Source organism: Lathyrus oleraceus, chromosome 2 (assembly GCF_024323335.1).
Source record: "Lathyrus oleraceus cultivar Zhongwan6 chromosome 2, CAAS_Psat_ZW6_1.0, whole genome shotgun sequence".
NCBI classification, from domain to species: Eukaryota; Viridiplantae; Streptophyta; class Magnoliopsida; order Fabales; family Fabaceae; genus Lathyrus; species Lathyrus oleraceus.
The window spans coordinates 148,035,633-148,052,997 of NC_066580.1; the positions used below are offsets into that span (position 1 = coordinate 148,035,633).

Consider the following 17,365-nt stretch of genomic DNA (forward strand, 5'->3'; position numbering starts at 1 on the left):
ACAAATGAATCAGAGGTTGGTCCCATCTTCGGTTTTGTAAGGATGATAATATTTTCAAATTTTTTCATTACATTGAATATATATATATATAATTAAAAGTAAATGTCTCTTACTTACTAATTATCAATTAAATATTTTTGATTAGCTATCAATTAAGTTGATTTAGTCTTTAACTTTTTTATTAAAGAAGTGATCTAATTAGGAGATTAAGACAAGATAGAGGATTAAGTGTGAACACTTTCTTTTTTTATTGATAAAAACGTGTGTGTTTGTGTGTGAACTCTAAAATGGACTAGAGCACTTAACCACGCCCATAGGTTTTTTTAATAGAACTATTGATAGAAATTAATTTACACACAAAAACAAATCTCATGTTCTTTTTCTTCCTTAATTATTTATTGTTATATTGTAATAATATTTTTAAAGTTTCTCACATTAAGGACATATTGTTGTCCTCGAGCACAACAAATACCCTATTAATTAAACGGGGATGTTTATTTAAGGAAGTGTTTAGTAAACAAATTTTAGAAGAAGATTATTAAAATCGTAGTATTTTTTACAAGTTAAAATTGTAATATTAAAATTATTTTTATTTTTAAGTCATTAGAATATTTAGTAAACTTAATTAATTAGACTAAATAGACATGTTAGTTTTTAAATTTGTAATAATCGTTGAAAGTGTTTTCTCATTTTCTAAATTGGTAGATATATCTTGATATTATAAAATGATAATTCAATTAGATTATAGGTTAATTTTTAGATTATTATTTATCTCAAATCATTTTGTATGTGATCACAAAATTTATGAAAAATAATAATGTGCAATCAAAATGATTAAAAATAATACATAAATGAGAGATATCTGATATTTATCTAAAATTTTAATCCATTGGATATATAAGTCTCATCTTTTATAAAATGTTTGAACGTATTATTTACTTTTTTAAATAATGTGAGACTTTTAATTTACCTTTGTATCTCAATAATATCTTTAAGTGTGTGTCTATTATTAGAAGTAATTCATATTTATTAGTTGTACTATTTTCTTAGCCCCTAAGTTTGTTAGAGGGTATTTTAGTATTTTATCCTATTCTAGTAACCCTAGTTTTAGCTTATAAATAGGGTGGCAATCATTGTAACTTTTATCATGTTTTTTGTAGCCGTCATTCTTAATAGAATATTTCCATTCATTCTACCTTTGCACCAACAATTGGTATCAGAGCTCCGGTTCGGATTCATTAGGGAAACACGGGAAACACGAGTGAACGTGAGGTCTTGTGTGTTTGATTTTGATTCTTAGATTCGTGTTGAATCTTGAATAAAATCTGATCAGAATTTTAATTCTGTGGGTTGGGAATCACTGTGTGAGAAATCTGAGTGTATTGTGCAAGGTAGAAAGATGAACGGAAACGGCAACATGAACACCAAACTTCCAGTATTTGACGGTAAAAACTGGAATCGTTGGATGATCCAAATGCGTGTACTGTTCGGTGCTCAAGATGTTCTAGATCTTGTCACTGATGGTTATGTTCCGGTAGCAGCAGATGCGACGGATGAACAGAAAAATGCGCAGAAGGAAGTAAGGAAGAAGGATCAGAAAGCATTGTTCTTCATTCATCAATGTGTTGATGTAAATGTGTTTGAGAAGATTGCAGATTCAACGACAGCAAAGGCTGCGTGGGACACACTGGTTAGATGTTATGGTGGTGACGCATCAGTGAAGAAGGTGAAGCTTCAGTCCTTGAGAAAGCAATATGAGAATCTCAACATGAAGAATAATGAGAAAGTTTCTGAATACATCTCCAGAGTGATTCTGATCACTAATGAGATGAAAGCGTGTGGAGAAACTCTTTCTGAAGAAACAATTATGGAGAAGGTATTGAGATCCCTTACCTCTCAATTTGATTACATTGTGGTAGCAATAGAACATTCCAAAGATCTGAGCACCATGAGAATTGAAGAGCTGCAGAGCAGTCTAGAAGCGCAAGAGTTGCGTTTGACTGAGAGAACTTCTGAAAGGGAAGTAGAGCAGCAGGCTCTGAAAGCAACTTCTGATAGGAGGTATCAGAAGCAGTCAGAAGCTAGGAGAAGATCTGATGGTGGTCAGAAGTCAGAAAGCTCAACCTCTGATAGACAAAAGAATGCTCATAAGGGAAAAGAGAAGTATGACAAGAAGAAGATCCAATGTTACTGTTGTAAGAAGTTTGGTCACTTTGCTAGAGACTGTTGGTCAAACAAGGAGAGAAAATCAGAAGAAGCAAATATAGCCAGAAGTTCTGATGACGAATTTGTGCTATTGATGGCCTCTGAATCTGATGATATGGATCTGATAGACTGGTGGTATATGGACACTGGCTGTTCAAATCATCTTACTGGAAACAAGAAATGGCTGGTTGACTTTGACTCTGAAAAGAGGACAAAGATCAGATGTGTTGATGACAAATATCTTAATGCAGAAGGTATGGGAAATGTCAGAGTGATTCTGAACAATGGGAAAACAGCATTGATTCAGAACGTGTGGTATGTACCTGGCATCAGAAGCAATCTGATGAGTGTGGGACAATTAATTGAGAAAGGTTTTTCAGTTACCATGAAGGACAATCTTCTGAAGTTGTATGACTGCAATCAGAAGTTGATTATGGAGTCAGAACAGGGAAGGAATAGAACATTCAAGGTGAATGTCAGAACTGCAAACTCAGAATGTCTTAGTGCAACAAGTGCTGAGAAGGAGAGTGAGCTGTGGCACAGAAGATTTGGTCATTTGAATTTCAGAAGCTTAAAACATCTGAATTCAAAGAAGTTGGTACATGGAATTCCTGCAATTAAGAAGCCTGAAAAGTCATGCAAAGTTTGCATGGAAGGAAAACAACCACGATTGCCATTTGCGTCAGAAACTGCTCCAAGAGCAAAACATGCCTTGGGAGTTGTACATTCTGATATGTGTGGTCCATTTCCAGTAGCATCGATTGGAGGGAATAAATACTTTGTGTTATTTGTTGATGAATTCACAAGAATGACATGGGTATCCCTTATTAAGTTTAAACACGAGGTGTTTGATGAATTCAAGAAGTTCAGAATGAAGGCTGAGAATCAGAGTGGTCAGAAGTTGAAGATTCTTAGAACTGACGGTGGAGGTGAGTATAACTCCAAAGAGTTCCAGAAGTTCTGTGAGGAGAATGGAATTGAGCATGAGGTTACTGCTCCTTATACCCCTCAACACAATGGTCTTGCTGAAAGAAGAAACCGCACTTTGCTTGATATGGTGAGAAGCATGCTAAAGGAGAAGAAGCTTCCTTAGAAGCTCTGGGGAGAAGCTGTTGCCACTGCAACGTATGTACTCAACCGATGTCCTACGAAGAAGTTGAAGGAAATAGTTCCAATACAGAAGTGGACTGGAGATAAGCAAAGTGTTAGTCATCTGAAGGTGTTTGGTTTTGTTTGCTATAAACATGTTCCAGAAGCCAGAAGACAGAAGCTGGATGATAAAAGCAAAGTGATGATTCTGATAGGGTACCACAGTACAGGTGCATACAAGCTTTATTGCCCAGAAACCAACAAAATTGAATTCAGCAGAGATGTGATTGTGAAGGAATCAGAATCTTGGAATTGGGATAAGTCTCAATCTGATTCTGATGTTAGAACTCCTGAAGAAAGGTCAGAGTTAAGAATTTCTGAAGTTGGAGTAAACTCTGACGTTGATTCTGATTCTGATAGTGATTCTGACTCTAGAGAAGACTCAGAAGATGAAGGTGACTCTGATGATCCAGACTCTGATGACCCAGACTCTGATGGTAATCCAGATTCTGGTGGCAATTCAGACTCTGGAAATATGCCAGCCCCTGAAGATGGTCAAAGCTCTAGAGGAAGTCAACCATCTGAAGCTAGAAACTCTGAAGCTCAAGACTCTGAACAAGTTCAGAGACCACAAAGAATCAGAAACATCCCCAGAAGATATGCAGAATTTGACATGCTGCAAGACACTGAAGTAGACTCTGAAGGAGAAGTTATTCAGTGTGCCATGTTAGTAGACTCTGAACCCATAAGTACAGAAGAGACTCTTAAGCAGAAGCTCTGGCTGAAGGCCATGAAAGAAGAACTTGATGCTATAGAGAGAAACAAGACTTGGAAGCTGACAGAACTTCCAAAAGACAAGAAAGCCATCAGCGTCAGATGTGTTTTCAAGCAGAAGTTAAAGCCAGATGGTTCAATTGGCAAACATAAAGCAAGGTTGGTAGCCAGAGGATTTCTACAGAAACCTGGGCTGGATTACTCTGAAGTGTTTGCACCTGTAGCAAGACATGAAACAATCAGAATGGTGATTGCAATAGCTGCTAACAGGAATTGGCCTCTGATGCATTTAGATGTAAAATCTGCATTTCTGAACGGTCCATTAGAAGAAGAAGTTTACGTGTCACAACCTCCTGGATTTGTGAAAAAGAATCAGGAAGGGATGGTGTACAGATTATACAAAGCTCTATATGGATTGAAACAAGCGCCCAGAGCTTGGAATCAGAAGATTGATTCATTTTTCAAGAAGCAAGGCTTTCAGAAATGTGAGATGGAGTACGATGTCTATGTTCAGCATACTTCTGAAGGAAATATGACTCTGGTATGTTTATATGTTGCTGATATACTGCTGACTGGAAGTTCTGAACAGGAGATAGCCAAGTTCAAGAAAGTTCTGATGAATGAATTCGAAATGACTGATCTAGGCAAAATGACATACTTTCTAGGGATGAAGTTAAGATACTCTGAGAAAGGTATTATTTTGCATCAGCTCAAGTATGAATTAGAACTTTTGAAGATATTTAATTTGAAGAATTGTAAGATTGCTGTCACACCTTCTGATACAAATCAGAAACTGGATTCTGACTCTGATGGAAAGGATGTGGACGCTACAACCTTCAAACAGTTGGTTGGTTCTTTGAGGTATTTATGCAATACCAGACCTGATATTTGCTATTCAGTTGGGATGGTTAGTAGGTTCATGAGTAAACCTAAGTGGTCCCATTACCAAGCTGCTGTCAGGATTCTGAGGTATATCAAGGGAACTCTGAAGTATGGAGTATTATTTCCTTCTGGAAGAAAGGATGAGTCAGGACTTCTGAGTTATTCAGATTCTGATTGGTGTGGAGACAGAGTTGACAGAAGAAGTACGTCTGGGTACTTATTCAAATTTCTGGGAGGTCCCATTTCTTGGTGTTCCAAGAAGCAACCTGTTGTGGCGTTGTCAACTTGTGAAGCTGAATACATTGCAGGTGCTGTTACTGCATGCCAAGCTATGTGGATTCTGAATTTATTGCAGGATCTGAAGATTGAAGTAAACAAACCTCTGAAGCTGATGATTGACAACAAGTCTGCAATCAATCTTGCCAGAAACCCAGTGTTGCATGGAAGAAGCAAGCACATTGAGACCAAGTATCATTTTCTGAGACATCAAGTTCAGAGGGGAGTGTTAGAAGTTGTACACTGCAGCACTCAGAAACAGTTGGGAGATGTTCTGACGAAAGCTATCAAGACTGATCAATTTCTCAGATTAAGGGATGGAATTGGTGTTACAAGTTTTGATGGAATATGAATTAAGGGATGGTATTAGAAGTAATTCATATTTATTAGTTGTACTATTTTCTTAGCCCCTAAGTTTGTTAGAGGGTATTTTAGTATTTTATCCTATTCTAGTAACCCTAGTTTTAGCTTATAAATAGGGTGGCAATCATTGTAACTTTTATCATGTTTTTTGTAGCCGTCATTCTTAATAGAATATTTCCATTCATTCTACCTTTGCACCAACATCTATTTACTAAGTTCTTACTCAAACACAATGTCTTTCATCCACCTACACTTGTATTGTTCTTGACACCTTTACCACGTCATAGGCACTTCAATGGGACACGTCGTCTAACCACTGTCATGTCGTGTAGACTTTCGATACAAGCACTCAAATCCTTATTCAAATCATCGACTTTGATACTACCAATATATCACGAGAAGAAATATCTAGATTAAATCGCGAGACACACATCACATATTTATTCAAAATTTTAAGGTTTTGATCCTCTAACTTATAAAGTGTCAAACCTCCATTTTTTTCAAGTAATGTGAGACTTCCTACTCACAGTTTTATCTTAACAATTCCCCCTTGAGTGTTCATTCACTATGTTTTCCATCAAGCAGAATCTATTTCATCCACTAAATATACCATTGATAAAATTATCAATATTAAAAATTATTTTAAACGATGTGTATAATTTTCTTTTGGTTTACTAATAGTCTATTGAATATAGTTTTATTTTATAAAAATGAATAAGCAATTTGATGTTGGTTTAGATTTACTTTGATGTTTACAATTTGATGTATAATTTAACTATTCTATTGGTATGATTACAATTTCAAGTTATTAATTATTTTAAAATAAATATAAAATATTAATTAATTTATTGTTATTTTTTTTCTTCTAATTTATCAAACTAATTAATATACTATAATAAATAAATATATTATAGTAAACAAAATTTATTTTATTATTAAAATCAAGTCAACTGAATCAATTATTTTCTTAAAGAATTACGTACAAGTTTTAAAAAAAAGTTATAAAATAAATTAATCTTTACTAAGATAGTCGAATTCAAACTTTAATTTAGTAGAAGTGTGACAGCTAGAAACATGAAAGTATGTACAATAAATAATAATTGAAAGAAGAAAACAAAATAACTGATGTATGGACGGGAATGGGGTTCACGTGGTCCACGTTCTAAGCATACTTTTAAAATATAAAATATAAAATATTCAAGTGAAGTAGACAGATGTGAACTTGACTTTATCATATTTACTTCAAAAAAATTGGGTAGAGTTACCTTTAGATTAAATTGTTTTGAAAACAACAGAAAAATATCATATAAATAATTAAATAAAATAAAATTAAATGTTACGCTGTAATTGGTTGTCCATTAAAAATATGAATCAAACTGGTGATAGTTTTCTTCCCTTTTATTGGTGATCAAAATTTATGATAATTTTAAATATTCATAAGGATGAACTATTTATGAAGGTGGTTAGTAGAACTCACCATAATTCTAAAGTGAAGCACGTTGTTCGCCTACCAAGATAAATGCAAGATAATATTATATGTATAATAGTTAATTACACGTGATATATGTATATGTCAGTATGTGTCCTATATTTGGAAATAAAATAAGGTTTCGTTGGATTTTAAATGTGAGGAGACAAAATGACTTTAGAAAATGGGAGATGAGAAATAAAAGGAGGAGAGTTTTCATTTTATTTTGAGATAATCTTATAAGAGAGAGAGAAGAAAAATGCTTATAATTTATATTTGTTTTGTTTTTGATGTATTACAAAATAAAAGATGATTTGAAAATTCTGTCGAGACATTCTTTCCATAATATTTTTTTTGTTTTTAATTAGAAAAGGTTTAGTTTTATTGAAATAATAAATAAGGTTTTTTTACAAAATAAACCACTTTTTCAAAAAAAAACTAAAATATCTCTGGTTTCAAAAAAAATCTCAAACTACCTCACTTTTAGGAGGAGTCGCCAATTGAATTGGAAACTCCTCTTAAAAATTGAATGGAGACGCCAATCCAATTGGTGCCCCTGTGTAGGATTTAAGAGGAGGCGCCAATTCAATTGGAGACTCCTCCTAAAATGCAATTTTTTTTTGTAAATGGTATACGTGATAGATAAATTTGATATAGGACCACTTGATATTAATAAAATTTACCGTTTACACAAAGAAACCTAATGGTGATGACCGGGATCACCTAACTGACCTCCGGTCCCACATCCTCTAGCTACCCTAACCCGTGGCTCTAACCCACATTGACGATTCTGTACCGATGTTTGAGCATCTGAGGGGCCAGGAGCGTCACTACCAACTACAAGAGAAGGTCTGTTGAGGTAGTCAGACAAGTCGGCATAGTCTTCAGTATGCATCGATGGTGTACCGCCGTAGCTGAGCTCATGACCCATGCCAGAGAAGTTGAGATGTGATTGACTCATTGATGGGCGATCGGGACAGTTGAAGGGAGACATTGGTGTGAACGATGCGTCGAGGAAAGGTTGGAAAGGTTGTTGGGGTGTTTGGTAGAGATAGGGTTGTTGGATGTTTTGGTTTTGTGAGGTTTGGGCTTCTTGGCTACGGTAGGAGGAGGGACGGTTGGTGTTGAATAATCGTTGGGTGTTCTGGCTTAGGAGACTTTGGTAGGGCGATGGGGTGGGTGCGAAGCGATGTTGAATCTCAGGTTGATGGTCAATTTGTTGGTGGTGGTATGGGGTATGCTCTTGGTATTGGGGTTGGGTGTATGGAATATTTTGGTTGTATGTTTGTGTGTTGGTTGAACGGAACGTTTGACGGACAGGGGGTTGTGTGTATCATGTCTGACACTGTTGTTGGGGGTTTGATGTTGAGGTGTCAGGTGTGTAAGTCATCTGGCGTGGGTCGTACAAGTACATATCCTCGGCGATGAACTGAAAACCAACCGATCTGTACCAAGCCATATAAGTACGACTTGGTTTTTTTTCAGTTGGCATGACTGCGTCAGTTAACACATGGTCATGGCGGTGCTTCCATTTGCGACACTCCGATCTTGCGAAGCTTTGCCATGGATTGAAGTTCCATTGGTCGTTAACTTTGCGCAGATGCCATTCTCCTAGGCTAGCTGGGGGATTTGGGATATTTTGGGGCATACCGAACTGCAGCTTCACACGATCACTGTTGTGCATCTCCACCTCACAGTTGCATTGCAACTAACGTTGAACAAGATCACCGTAAACTAAGCGCAGCGTTGATATGTCAAGACATTCTGCCGTTGGTTAATAAAGACACATCAGTGAAGGTGAGTATAATTATATCCCATATCATAACAACATATAATTATACTCCATCTTACAAGAAAACCTGGATTGCGAGGACAAAGGTTGTTGAACAAGTTTTCAGCAACTGGGAGGATTCATACAAGGAATTACCACGGTTTTTATGGGCACTAAAAACATATTTCCCAAGAACTGTGGCAATTATGGAGACATTGCCAATGATGATGCCAGACGGAACCTGTTCTACAGGTAATAGAATCTTTCATCGTCTCTTTTGGGCATTTGACCCGTGCATCAAAGGTTTCGCATTCTGCAAACCTATTATTCAAATTGATGGCACTTGGTTATACGGAAAATACAAGGGTACTTTGCTCATGGCGGTTGCACAAGACGGCAACAACAATGTCTTTCCCATTGCCTTTGCTCTTGTTGAAGGTGAAACGACTGGTGGATGGGGTTTCTTTCTTCGATATCTCATAACGCATGTGGCTCCACAAGCCAATCTCTGTTTGATTTCTGATAGACATGCTGCCATTGAGAGTGCCTACAACAACCATGACAACGGATGGCATGATCCTCCTTCTACCCATGTCTACTGTATCAGACACATTGCACAAAACTTCATGCGTTCTATAAAAGATAAGAATCTTCGCAAGAAGGTGGTGAATGTTGGGTATGCTCTAACTCAGCCGTCATTTCAATATTATCGTGATGAAATTAGACTGTCTAATGAAGACGCATGGAGATGGCTAAATAACATACCAGTAGAGCAGTGGACAAGGGCATTTGACAGAGGTTGTCGATGGGGCCACATGACAACAAACATTGTGGAATGCATGAACGGGGTATTCAAAGGAATTCGAAATCTGCCGATAACCGCCTTGGTAAGATCAACCTATTATAGGTTGGCTTCTATGTTCGCAACCAGAGGTGAAAGATGGAGTGCGGTGTTAATGTCCGGGCAAGTATTCCGTGAGTGTTGCATTAAGGTCATGAAAGAGGAGAGCATCAAAGCTAGCACACACGCTGTAACATTCTTTGACCGTCATATGCAAAATTTCAGCGTCTAGGAAACAATGGACCACAACGAGGGGAGACCAAATTTAGCCTACGCTGTTAGACTAAACAGAAGTTGGTGCGATTGTGGAAAATTCCAGGCCTTCTGCATACCTTGCTCCCATGTCATTGCAACATGCGCTTATACTCGTCAGGACGCTTACAACCATTTATCTTATGTGTACAAGGCCAACACCATCATGAATGTATATAATCAAAGCTTCTTAGTACTACCAATGGAGGATTACTGGCCTCCATATGAAGGTGATATTGTTTGGCACAATGACGAGATGCGTAGAAATAAAAAAGGAAGGCCAAACAACACACGTATCAGAACAGAGATGGATTCCACAGATAAAATGATAAGATTATGTAGTATCTGTCGTCAACCAGGACACAACAAGAACAATTGTCCCAATCGAGGAGCATCATCTAGGTATTAAGCTTTTTGTAACATTGTATTTCTGTAACCTTCAATCATTATATATCATTAAGTTTTTGTTACAACGAGGTTCACAACAAACATCAGTACAAAATAAGTTATCTGAAAACATAAATATTTCTAACTAATTACAACAATCATATTGATGTCGTCTCGACCGAACATCATTTCCCTAGCATCCTTATCAGTCTTCATTCGCACCCTACCAAAGATACTATCAAGTCTCTCAATACTTCTAATTTTTTTCCCTTCTGATATTTTCCCATCTAACCAACGAACCAGCTCCCTCTTCAATTGATTGAACGTAGTGATGTTCCAGAACAGCATCAGCATCTGATGTTTGTCTCTCGCATAAATCACCTTTCCGTATCGACGACGAACACCAAACATGATTTCCAAATGATTATATGAGATGTGGAACAATTACTCACACAACGCATCTATTTATAACACAAAAAATGCATTTTAGGAGGAGTCTCCAATTGAATTGGCGCCTCCATTAAATTTTTAAGAGGAGTCTCCAATTCAATTGGCGACTCCTCCTAAAAGTGGGGTAGTTTGGAAAAAAATTGAAATCAGAGATATTTTGGGAATTTTCTTTAAAAAATGGATTATTTTTGTAAAAAAAATCAATAAATCACATGGTGGGATTTAACATGCAATTTGAATAAACTTGTTCATGATGCACAAGTTGACATTTTCTTATATAAGGGTTAATGTGGTTCATTTTAATTATATGTTTATTCCAAATAATAAAACATTTCACACTCATCATGCCAACAATTTAAATACCATTTTAAGTACCCAACACCTATCTTAAACATTATTTTATGATATTCTTATAACATGGGGAGGAGAGAGTTTAAAGGTGTGAAAATGAAAAGAGAGAAATAACCGAGAGAGTATGAAAAAGAAAGAAATATTAATTAAAACTCATTCACATGATAACCATCCCCTTTTATCATCCATTTCAGCATCAACCCATGTACATAAATAATAATTAAAAAAACTAGTTTGTACCATTTTTTAATTGTAGCTTCTCGTCTTCTTCTAATTGTCCATCATATATAATTAAGATCCACCGGTAAGAAAGCTTGACATTGACATGGTTGTTTTCTTTCATACGGGCTGATAGGAATAACACAAAAGAAAGGTTTCTCTCTTTTCTTTCTTAGCATATCACATAAAAAGAAAAAATAGATGGACTCATATCATTTTATTCTCTCTATTTTATCATCTTCATATCTTCCCGGAACGATTAGTTAAATTCTCTTAATTTATATTAATTAATTGATATTTTTGTTGATAAATATTTTTAGTGAGTTTGATATATCATATCTGATTGTTTGTTTTACTAATCCTTCATTAAACATGCATTCATCTAAATAGATTTTTGAGATAATAATTAAAAAAATTAAATTATTCTTCAACATCAACTTAGATGATCCAATGTTTATCGAATTGCATGCATCTTGTAATTCATGATTTTCTCTCTAGTCCATAAAATTTGATTTAATGCTACAAATTCTTCAAAACAATGATGATAAATGGAAGTCATTCTGAGTCTTTCACACAAAATTTGATGTTTGGAAAATAAACTAGAAAAAAAAGGAAACAAAATTTGTGTAAGAGACTTAGAAGACATTCATTCATCATCATTATTTTGAAGAATTTAGGATTTAATCAAATTAGATGAGTTAATGAGGAAATCATGAATTACAAGATTCGTAACAATCAATTTTCTATTTTTATTTAAAATTAAATATAAATATTTGCTTTAATAAATCCAAATTAAATATTTATTTTAATATATCAATGTAACAATAATAATTAAAATAAATACTTAAATATTAACTATTACTATTATTTATATAAATCATCATAATTAAATAATAGCAACAACCACTACTTCTCCCACCACCCTCATATCTCTACCTTTTTGCTCACACCCCTCAAACACCTTAAATTCTAATTTCTAAGGTTGGTGTACTACACTCAATGGTCTCCCTTAACACAACATAACATCACAACACACACAAATTGCACAATTATATTAAGAAAATAAATCAGAACATTTTGGGACGTTACAACTCTCCCTCACTTAGAATATTTTCGTCCTCGACAATTTACTCGACGAGAACAATTCGGGGTATGTTTCCCATATTCGGCTCTCCAACTCTCACAACTACTCCTCCATAAACAAATTTCATTAGAGTAATCACTTTGCCTCTCAGCTTCTTCAATTTCTGATCCTCAATTCTCACGGTCAATGCTTCTGTCGTAAGTTTGTCCATCACTTGCACATCATCCATCCTAATCACATGAGATGGATCACGAATATATTTCCAAAGTTGTGATACATGGAATACGTCATGTAAATTCGAAAGATCGGATGGTAAGGCCACTCTATAAGCAACAACCCCAATTCTCTGAGAAATTTGATATGGACCAATAAATTTAGGAGTCAACTTCTTCGATTTCAGCGCACATCCAACGCACGTCACATGATTAACTCTAAGGAACACATGATCACCTTTCTTAAATTTCAAATCTCTTCTTCTCGCATCATGATGACTCTTCTGCCTAATATGTGTTATTTTCATTTTATCTCGGATCATCTTCACTTTTCAGTAGTCTGTTGAACAATCTCCGGTCCAAGTACAACACTCTCGCCCGATTCATACCAACACAGAGGTGTCATACACCTCCGACCATATAATGCTTCAAACGACGTCATTTTGATACTATAATGAAAACTATTATTATAAGTAAACTCAATCAGAGACAAATGACCATCCAAAGTACCTCATTGCTCGAGTATATAAGCCCTTAACAAATCCTCAAATGACTGAATAGTTATCTCAGTCTGCCCATCAGTTTGCGGATGGTAAGCAGAACTCAACTTCAGTTTAGTACCCAAAGCATGTTGCAAACTTTCCCAAAATCTAGATGTAAATCGAGGGTTTATGTCAGAAACTATACTCAAAGGAACTCCATGCAACTTCACTATCACACGAATATAAATCTCAGCTAACTTTTGTAAAGAGAAACTGATGTTAATTGGAATGAAGTTTGTTGATTTCATCAATTTATCGACAATTACTCATACAATATCATGCCCTCTAGGAGTATTCAGTAATCCCATCACAAAGTCCATGGTAATATTATCCCATTTCCACTCTGGAATGTCCAAAGGATGCTTCAAACCCGAAAGTTTATGGTGTTCTACTTTTGACTTTTGGCAAGTCAAACACGCCTACACAAAATGTGCTACATCTCGCTTCATTCATGGTCACAAAAATATTTTCTTGAGATCCTGATACATCTTTGTAGCCCCAGGATAAATACTCAAACTACTCCTCTGACTTTCCTCAAGAACCAATTTCTTCAATTCAGGATTGTCAGGCACACATACTCTACCTCGAAACCTCAGTACTCCATATTCATCTACCTTAAAATCACCATATGCACTTGCGTTCTCTAAAGGCAATAGATCCACAAGCTTAACATTCAATTTCTGATTCTCCTCGATCTCATTAAGGAATTCATTTTTTACTTTTAGCATACTCAATATCACATTTTTCCGTGTCATTTCACAAACCATACTCATATCTATAAATTGTTCAATTAACTCTTATTCCCTAACCATAAATGTCGATATATGAATAGGCTTCCGACTTAAAGCATCATCCACGGCGTTAGCTTTACCTGGATGATAATTTAAACCAAAGTCACAATCCTTCAGAAACTATAACCACCTCCTCTGCCTCATGTTCAGCTCATTTTGATCAAATAAGTATTTTAAACTATTATGGTCACTATATACCTCGAACCTTGAACCATAAAGATAATGTCTACAGATTTTTAAAACAAATACCACTGCTGCTAGTTCACGATCGTGAGTGGGATAATTCCTCTCATTTACTTTCAGTTGTCGTGAAGCATACTCCACCACCTTACCATCCCGCATCAACACATCGCCTAAACCTATTTTAGACGCATCACAGTATAACATAAACGGTTCAAAAGGATTTGGAAAAATTAAAACTAGAGTTATAGTCAACTTCTTTTTGAGTTCTCTAAAGCTTTCTTCATAATGGACATCCCAAACATAGGCACGACCCTTTCGAGTCAACTGACTTAACAGAAGGGCTAAATTTGAAAACCCTTCAATAAACCTACGATAGTAACCAGCCAACCCTAAAAAGCTTATGATCTTTGTAGCTGATTTAGGATGTTCCCACTGTAGTACATCATTTATCTTGAACGGATTCACTGCTATTCCATCACCAAAAATCACATGACCCAGGAAACTCACTTTAAGTAACCAGAATTCACACTTCGACTATTTCACAAACAACTTATTTTCTTTAAGTACTTGTAGTACAACTCTCAAATATTTTGCATGTTACTCATTCGACTTAGAGTAAATCAGTATGTCGTCAATAAAGACTACGACAAATTGATCCAGGTAGGGATGAAAAATATGGTTCATATATTCCATGAACACACATGGTGCATTAGACACTCCAAAAGGCATCACCTAATATTCGTATTGGATGTATCGGGTTCTAAAATCCATCTTCTGAATATCCTCATCTTTAACTCAAATTTGATGGTAACCTGACCTTAGATCAATTTTGCTAAATACGCATGCCCCTACTAGCTGATCCATTAAGTCATCAATTCTTAGAAGTGGATATTTATTTTTTATCGTCACTTTATTCAACTGCCGATAATCAACACATATCGCATACTACCATTTTTCTTCTTCAACAACACTGGAGCTCCCCAAGGCGATACACTTGGTCTCATAAATCTCTTTTGAAGTAAGTATTCCAACTAATTCTTCAATTCTCCCAAATCTGATGCAAACATTTTGTATGGTTCCATAGAAACCAACCTAGTACCAGGTACAAGATCAATAGTAAACTCCACCTCTCTCTTGGGCGGCAATTCAGACATGTCATCTGGAAACACCTCTAGAAATTCACACACCACTGGTGACCTTTATATAGTCGCCTGACTCTCCACAGATAGAGAGGAAAACATTGCAAATGCTTTAGCTTCATCTTTCAATAATTCCTTCAATTCTTTAGCTGATATAAAATCATCTTTTTGTTTATCTTCAGGAGCAAGAAACCGTATAGTTTTGTTGTAACAATTTATATAAACATGGTTGAACTCCAACCATTTCATTCCCCTAATTACATCCATATCTTCCAGCGGTAAACAAATTAAGTCAATACCAACATCCTTTCCATAGATAGACAAAGGACAATTCGTACATACCTAAGAAGTAGTCATCGACCCGTTAGTTGGAATGTCGATAACTAGTGCACTATTCATAGTAGAAAAAACAAGACCCAATTTTCGTGCACAATTAGCAGAACTAAAGGAGTGTGTTGCACCCGTATGAATAATAGCAATAAAAGGACTGTTATGATTATAACATGTACCTCTAATCAATCTGTCATAACTGTTAGGTTGAGATCTAGTCAACAATCTGTCATAACTGTTAGGTTGAGATCTAGTCAACGTAAACACATTCCCTCCAGTATCGACTTTCTTTGATTTCTGACAAGTGGTACTGATGTGACCAGGTTCCCCACAATTGTAACAAGTAGGCACATTAGTTTTGCAATCAGTGATCAGATGTCCTGACTTCCCACATTTGAAACATTTATTTTCATCACTTTTACATTCTTTGGCGCGATGTCCTGCACCACCACACTTGTAGCACTTGATAGGAGCAGAAGCCCCTCCCACACTTGGCCTTCTACCATATGAAATTTTTTGTTTCCCTTTGTCAGCTGGAACACTATACAACTTTCCACTATTCAATGACTTTCCCCTTTTCTCACTCAAACTTTTATAATTAGCAGGCCGAGCCTTACTGTACTCATTATATATTTTGTATTTGTTCACCAGTTCAGGAAACCGGCGAATCTGTTGATATCTGATGCCCAGCTTGATCTCAGGATGTAACCCATTCTAAAACTTGATACATTTAGAAACCTCTGCATATGCATCATTATAGTGTGGGTATAATTTCACAAGTTCCTCGAACTTAGCAGCATATTCAACAATAGTTGAGTTCCCTTGTTTCAGTTCCAGAAACTCAAACTCTTTCTTACCATGTACATCTTTTGGAAAATACCGCTCCAAAAATTCTCCTTTGAGTACAACCCATGTAATGTCATTACCTGCGACTTCCAATCTCTGACGAGTGTTACCCCACCAATCATCAACTTCCTCAGTCAACATATGCGTAACGAACTGTTGGTGTAAGCCCTAGAGGCCAATACATTTTGGTACTTGTATCGAATAATAAAAGGCATTCTCTTTATTATGGTTGATTAATAAAGTCCCTGGAATAGATAGTCCGTTTAATGTATTAAGTGTGACTTAATCATGAGAACACATTAAACATAAGGACACTATTCCTAAAGTATCCGTAGTCGAGTTTTAGTGTGAAGTGGGATAACATTAAAGCATTAAGACTATTATGTTTGTAGACTGATGATCACATCTCATGGATCATGGATAAAGAGTTATCAAGTCTTAAACATAGGTATGAATATTAGGAGTAATATTTATACCGGATTGACCCGCTATGAGAATACTATATAGAAAGTTATGCAAGGTGTCATAAGTTATTCTCATGGTGATAATAGTGTATTCCACTCTTCGACCTGAAACCACTATGGATCCTAGATGTAGAGTCGAGTGCTTTATTGCTGATCCAACGTTATCCGTAACTGGATAACCATAAAGACAGTTGATGGGTACTCCACAAAGCATGCTGAGGGACATGAGTGACCTAGATGGAATTTGCCCATCCTGCATAACAGGATAAATGTCTATGGGCCCAATATTGAACTGGACAAGGATGACACGGTCTATGCCTTGTGTTCAATATAGACATAAGGGCAAAAGGGTAATTATACACATAATTATTATCACAGAAGGAATTGTCAGACCACTTGACATTTTCGTGTCTTGGGTAGCAGTGATGTGTTGCTAGATACCGCTC

At 35.9% G+C, this 17,365-nt stretch overlaps 2 protein-coding genes across 2 annotated transcripts; both read right to left on the reverse strand.

The window, feature by feature from the left end:
* Window positions 1-12,455: 12,455 nt before the first annotated feature.
* Window positions 12,456-12,932, reverse strand: LOC127122338 (uncharacterized). The gene has a single exon (XM_051052690.1). The coding sequence runs from the start codon at window positions 12,930-12,932 to the stop codon at window positions 12,456-12,458; it is 477 nt and encodes a 158-aa protein (XP_050908647.1).
* A 2,689-nt stretch (window positions 12,933-15,621) lies between these two features.
* LOC127122339 (uncharacterized) lies at window positions 15,622-16,596 on the reverse strand. The gene is made up of 2 exons (XM_051052691.1): window positions 16,331-16,596; window positions 15,622-16,225 (listed from the first exon to the last, which is right to left on the reverse strand). The coding sequence occupies exons 1-2, from the start codon at window positions 16,594-16,596 to the stop codon at window positions 15,622-15,624; spliced, it is 870 nt and encodes a 289-aa protein (XP_050908648.1).
* Between the last annotated feature and the right edge of the window lie 769 nt (window positions 16,597-17,365).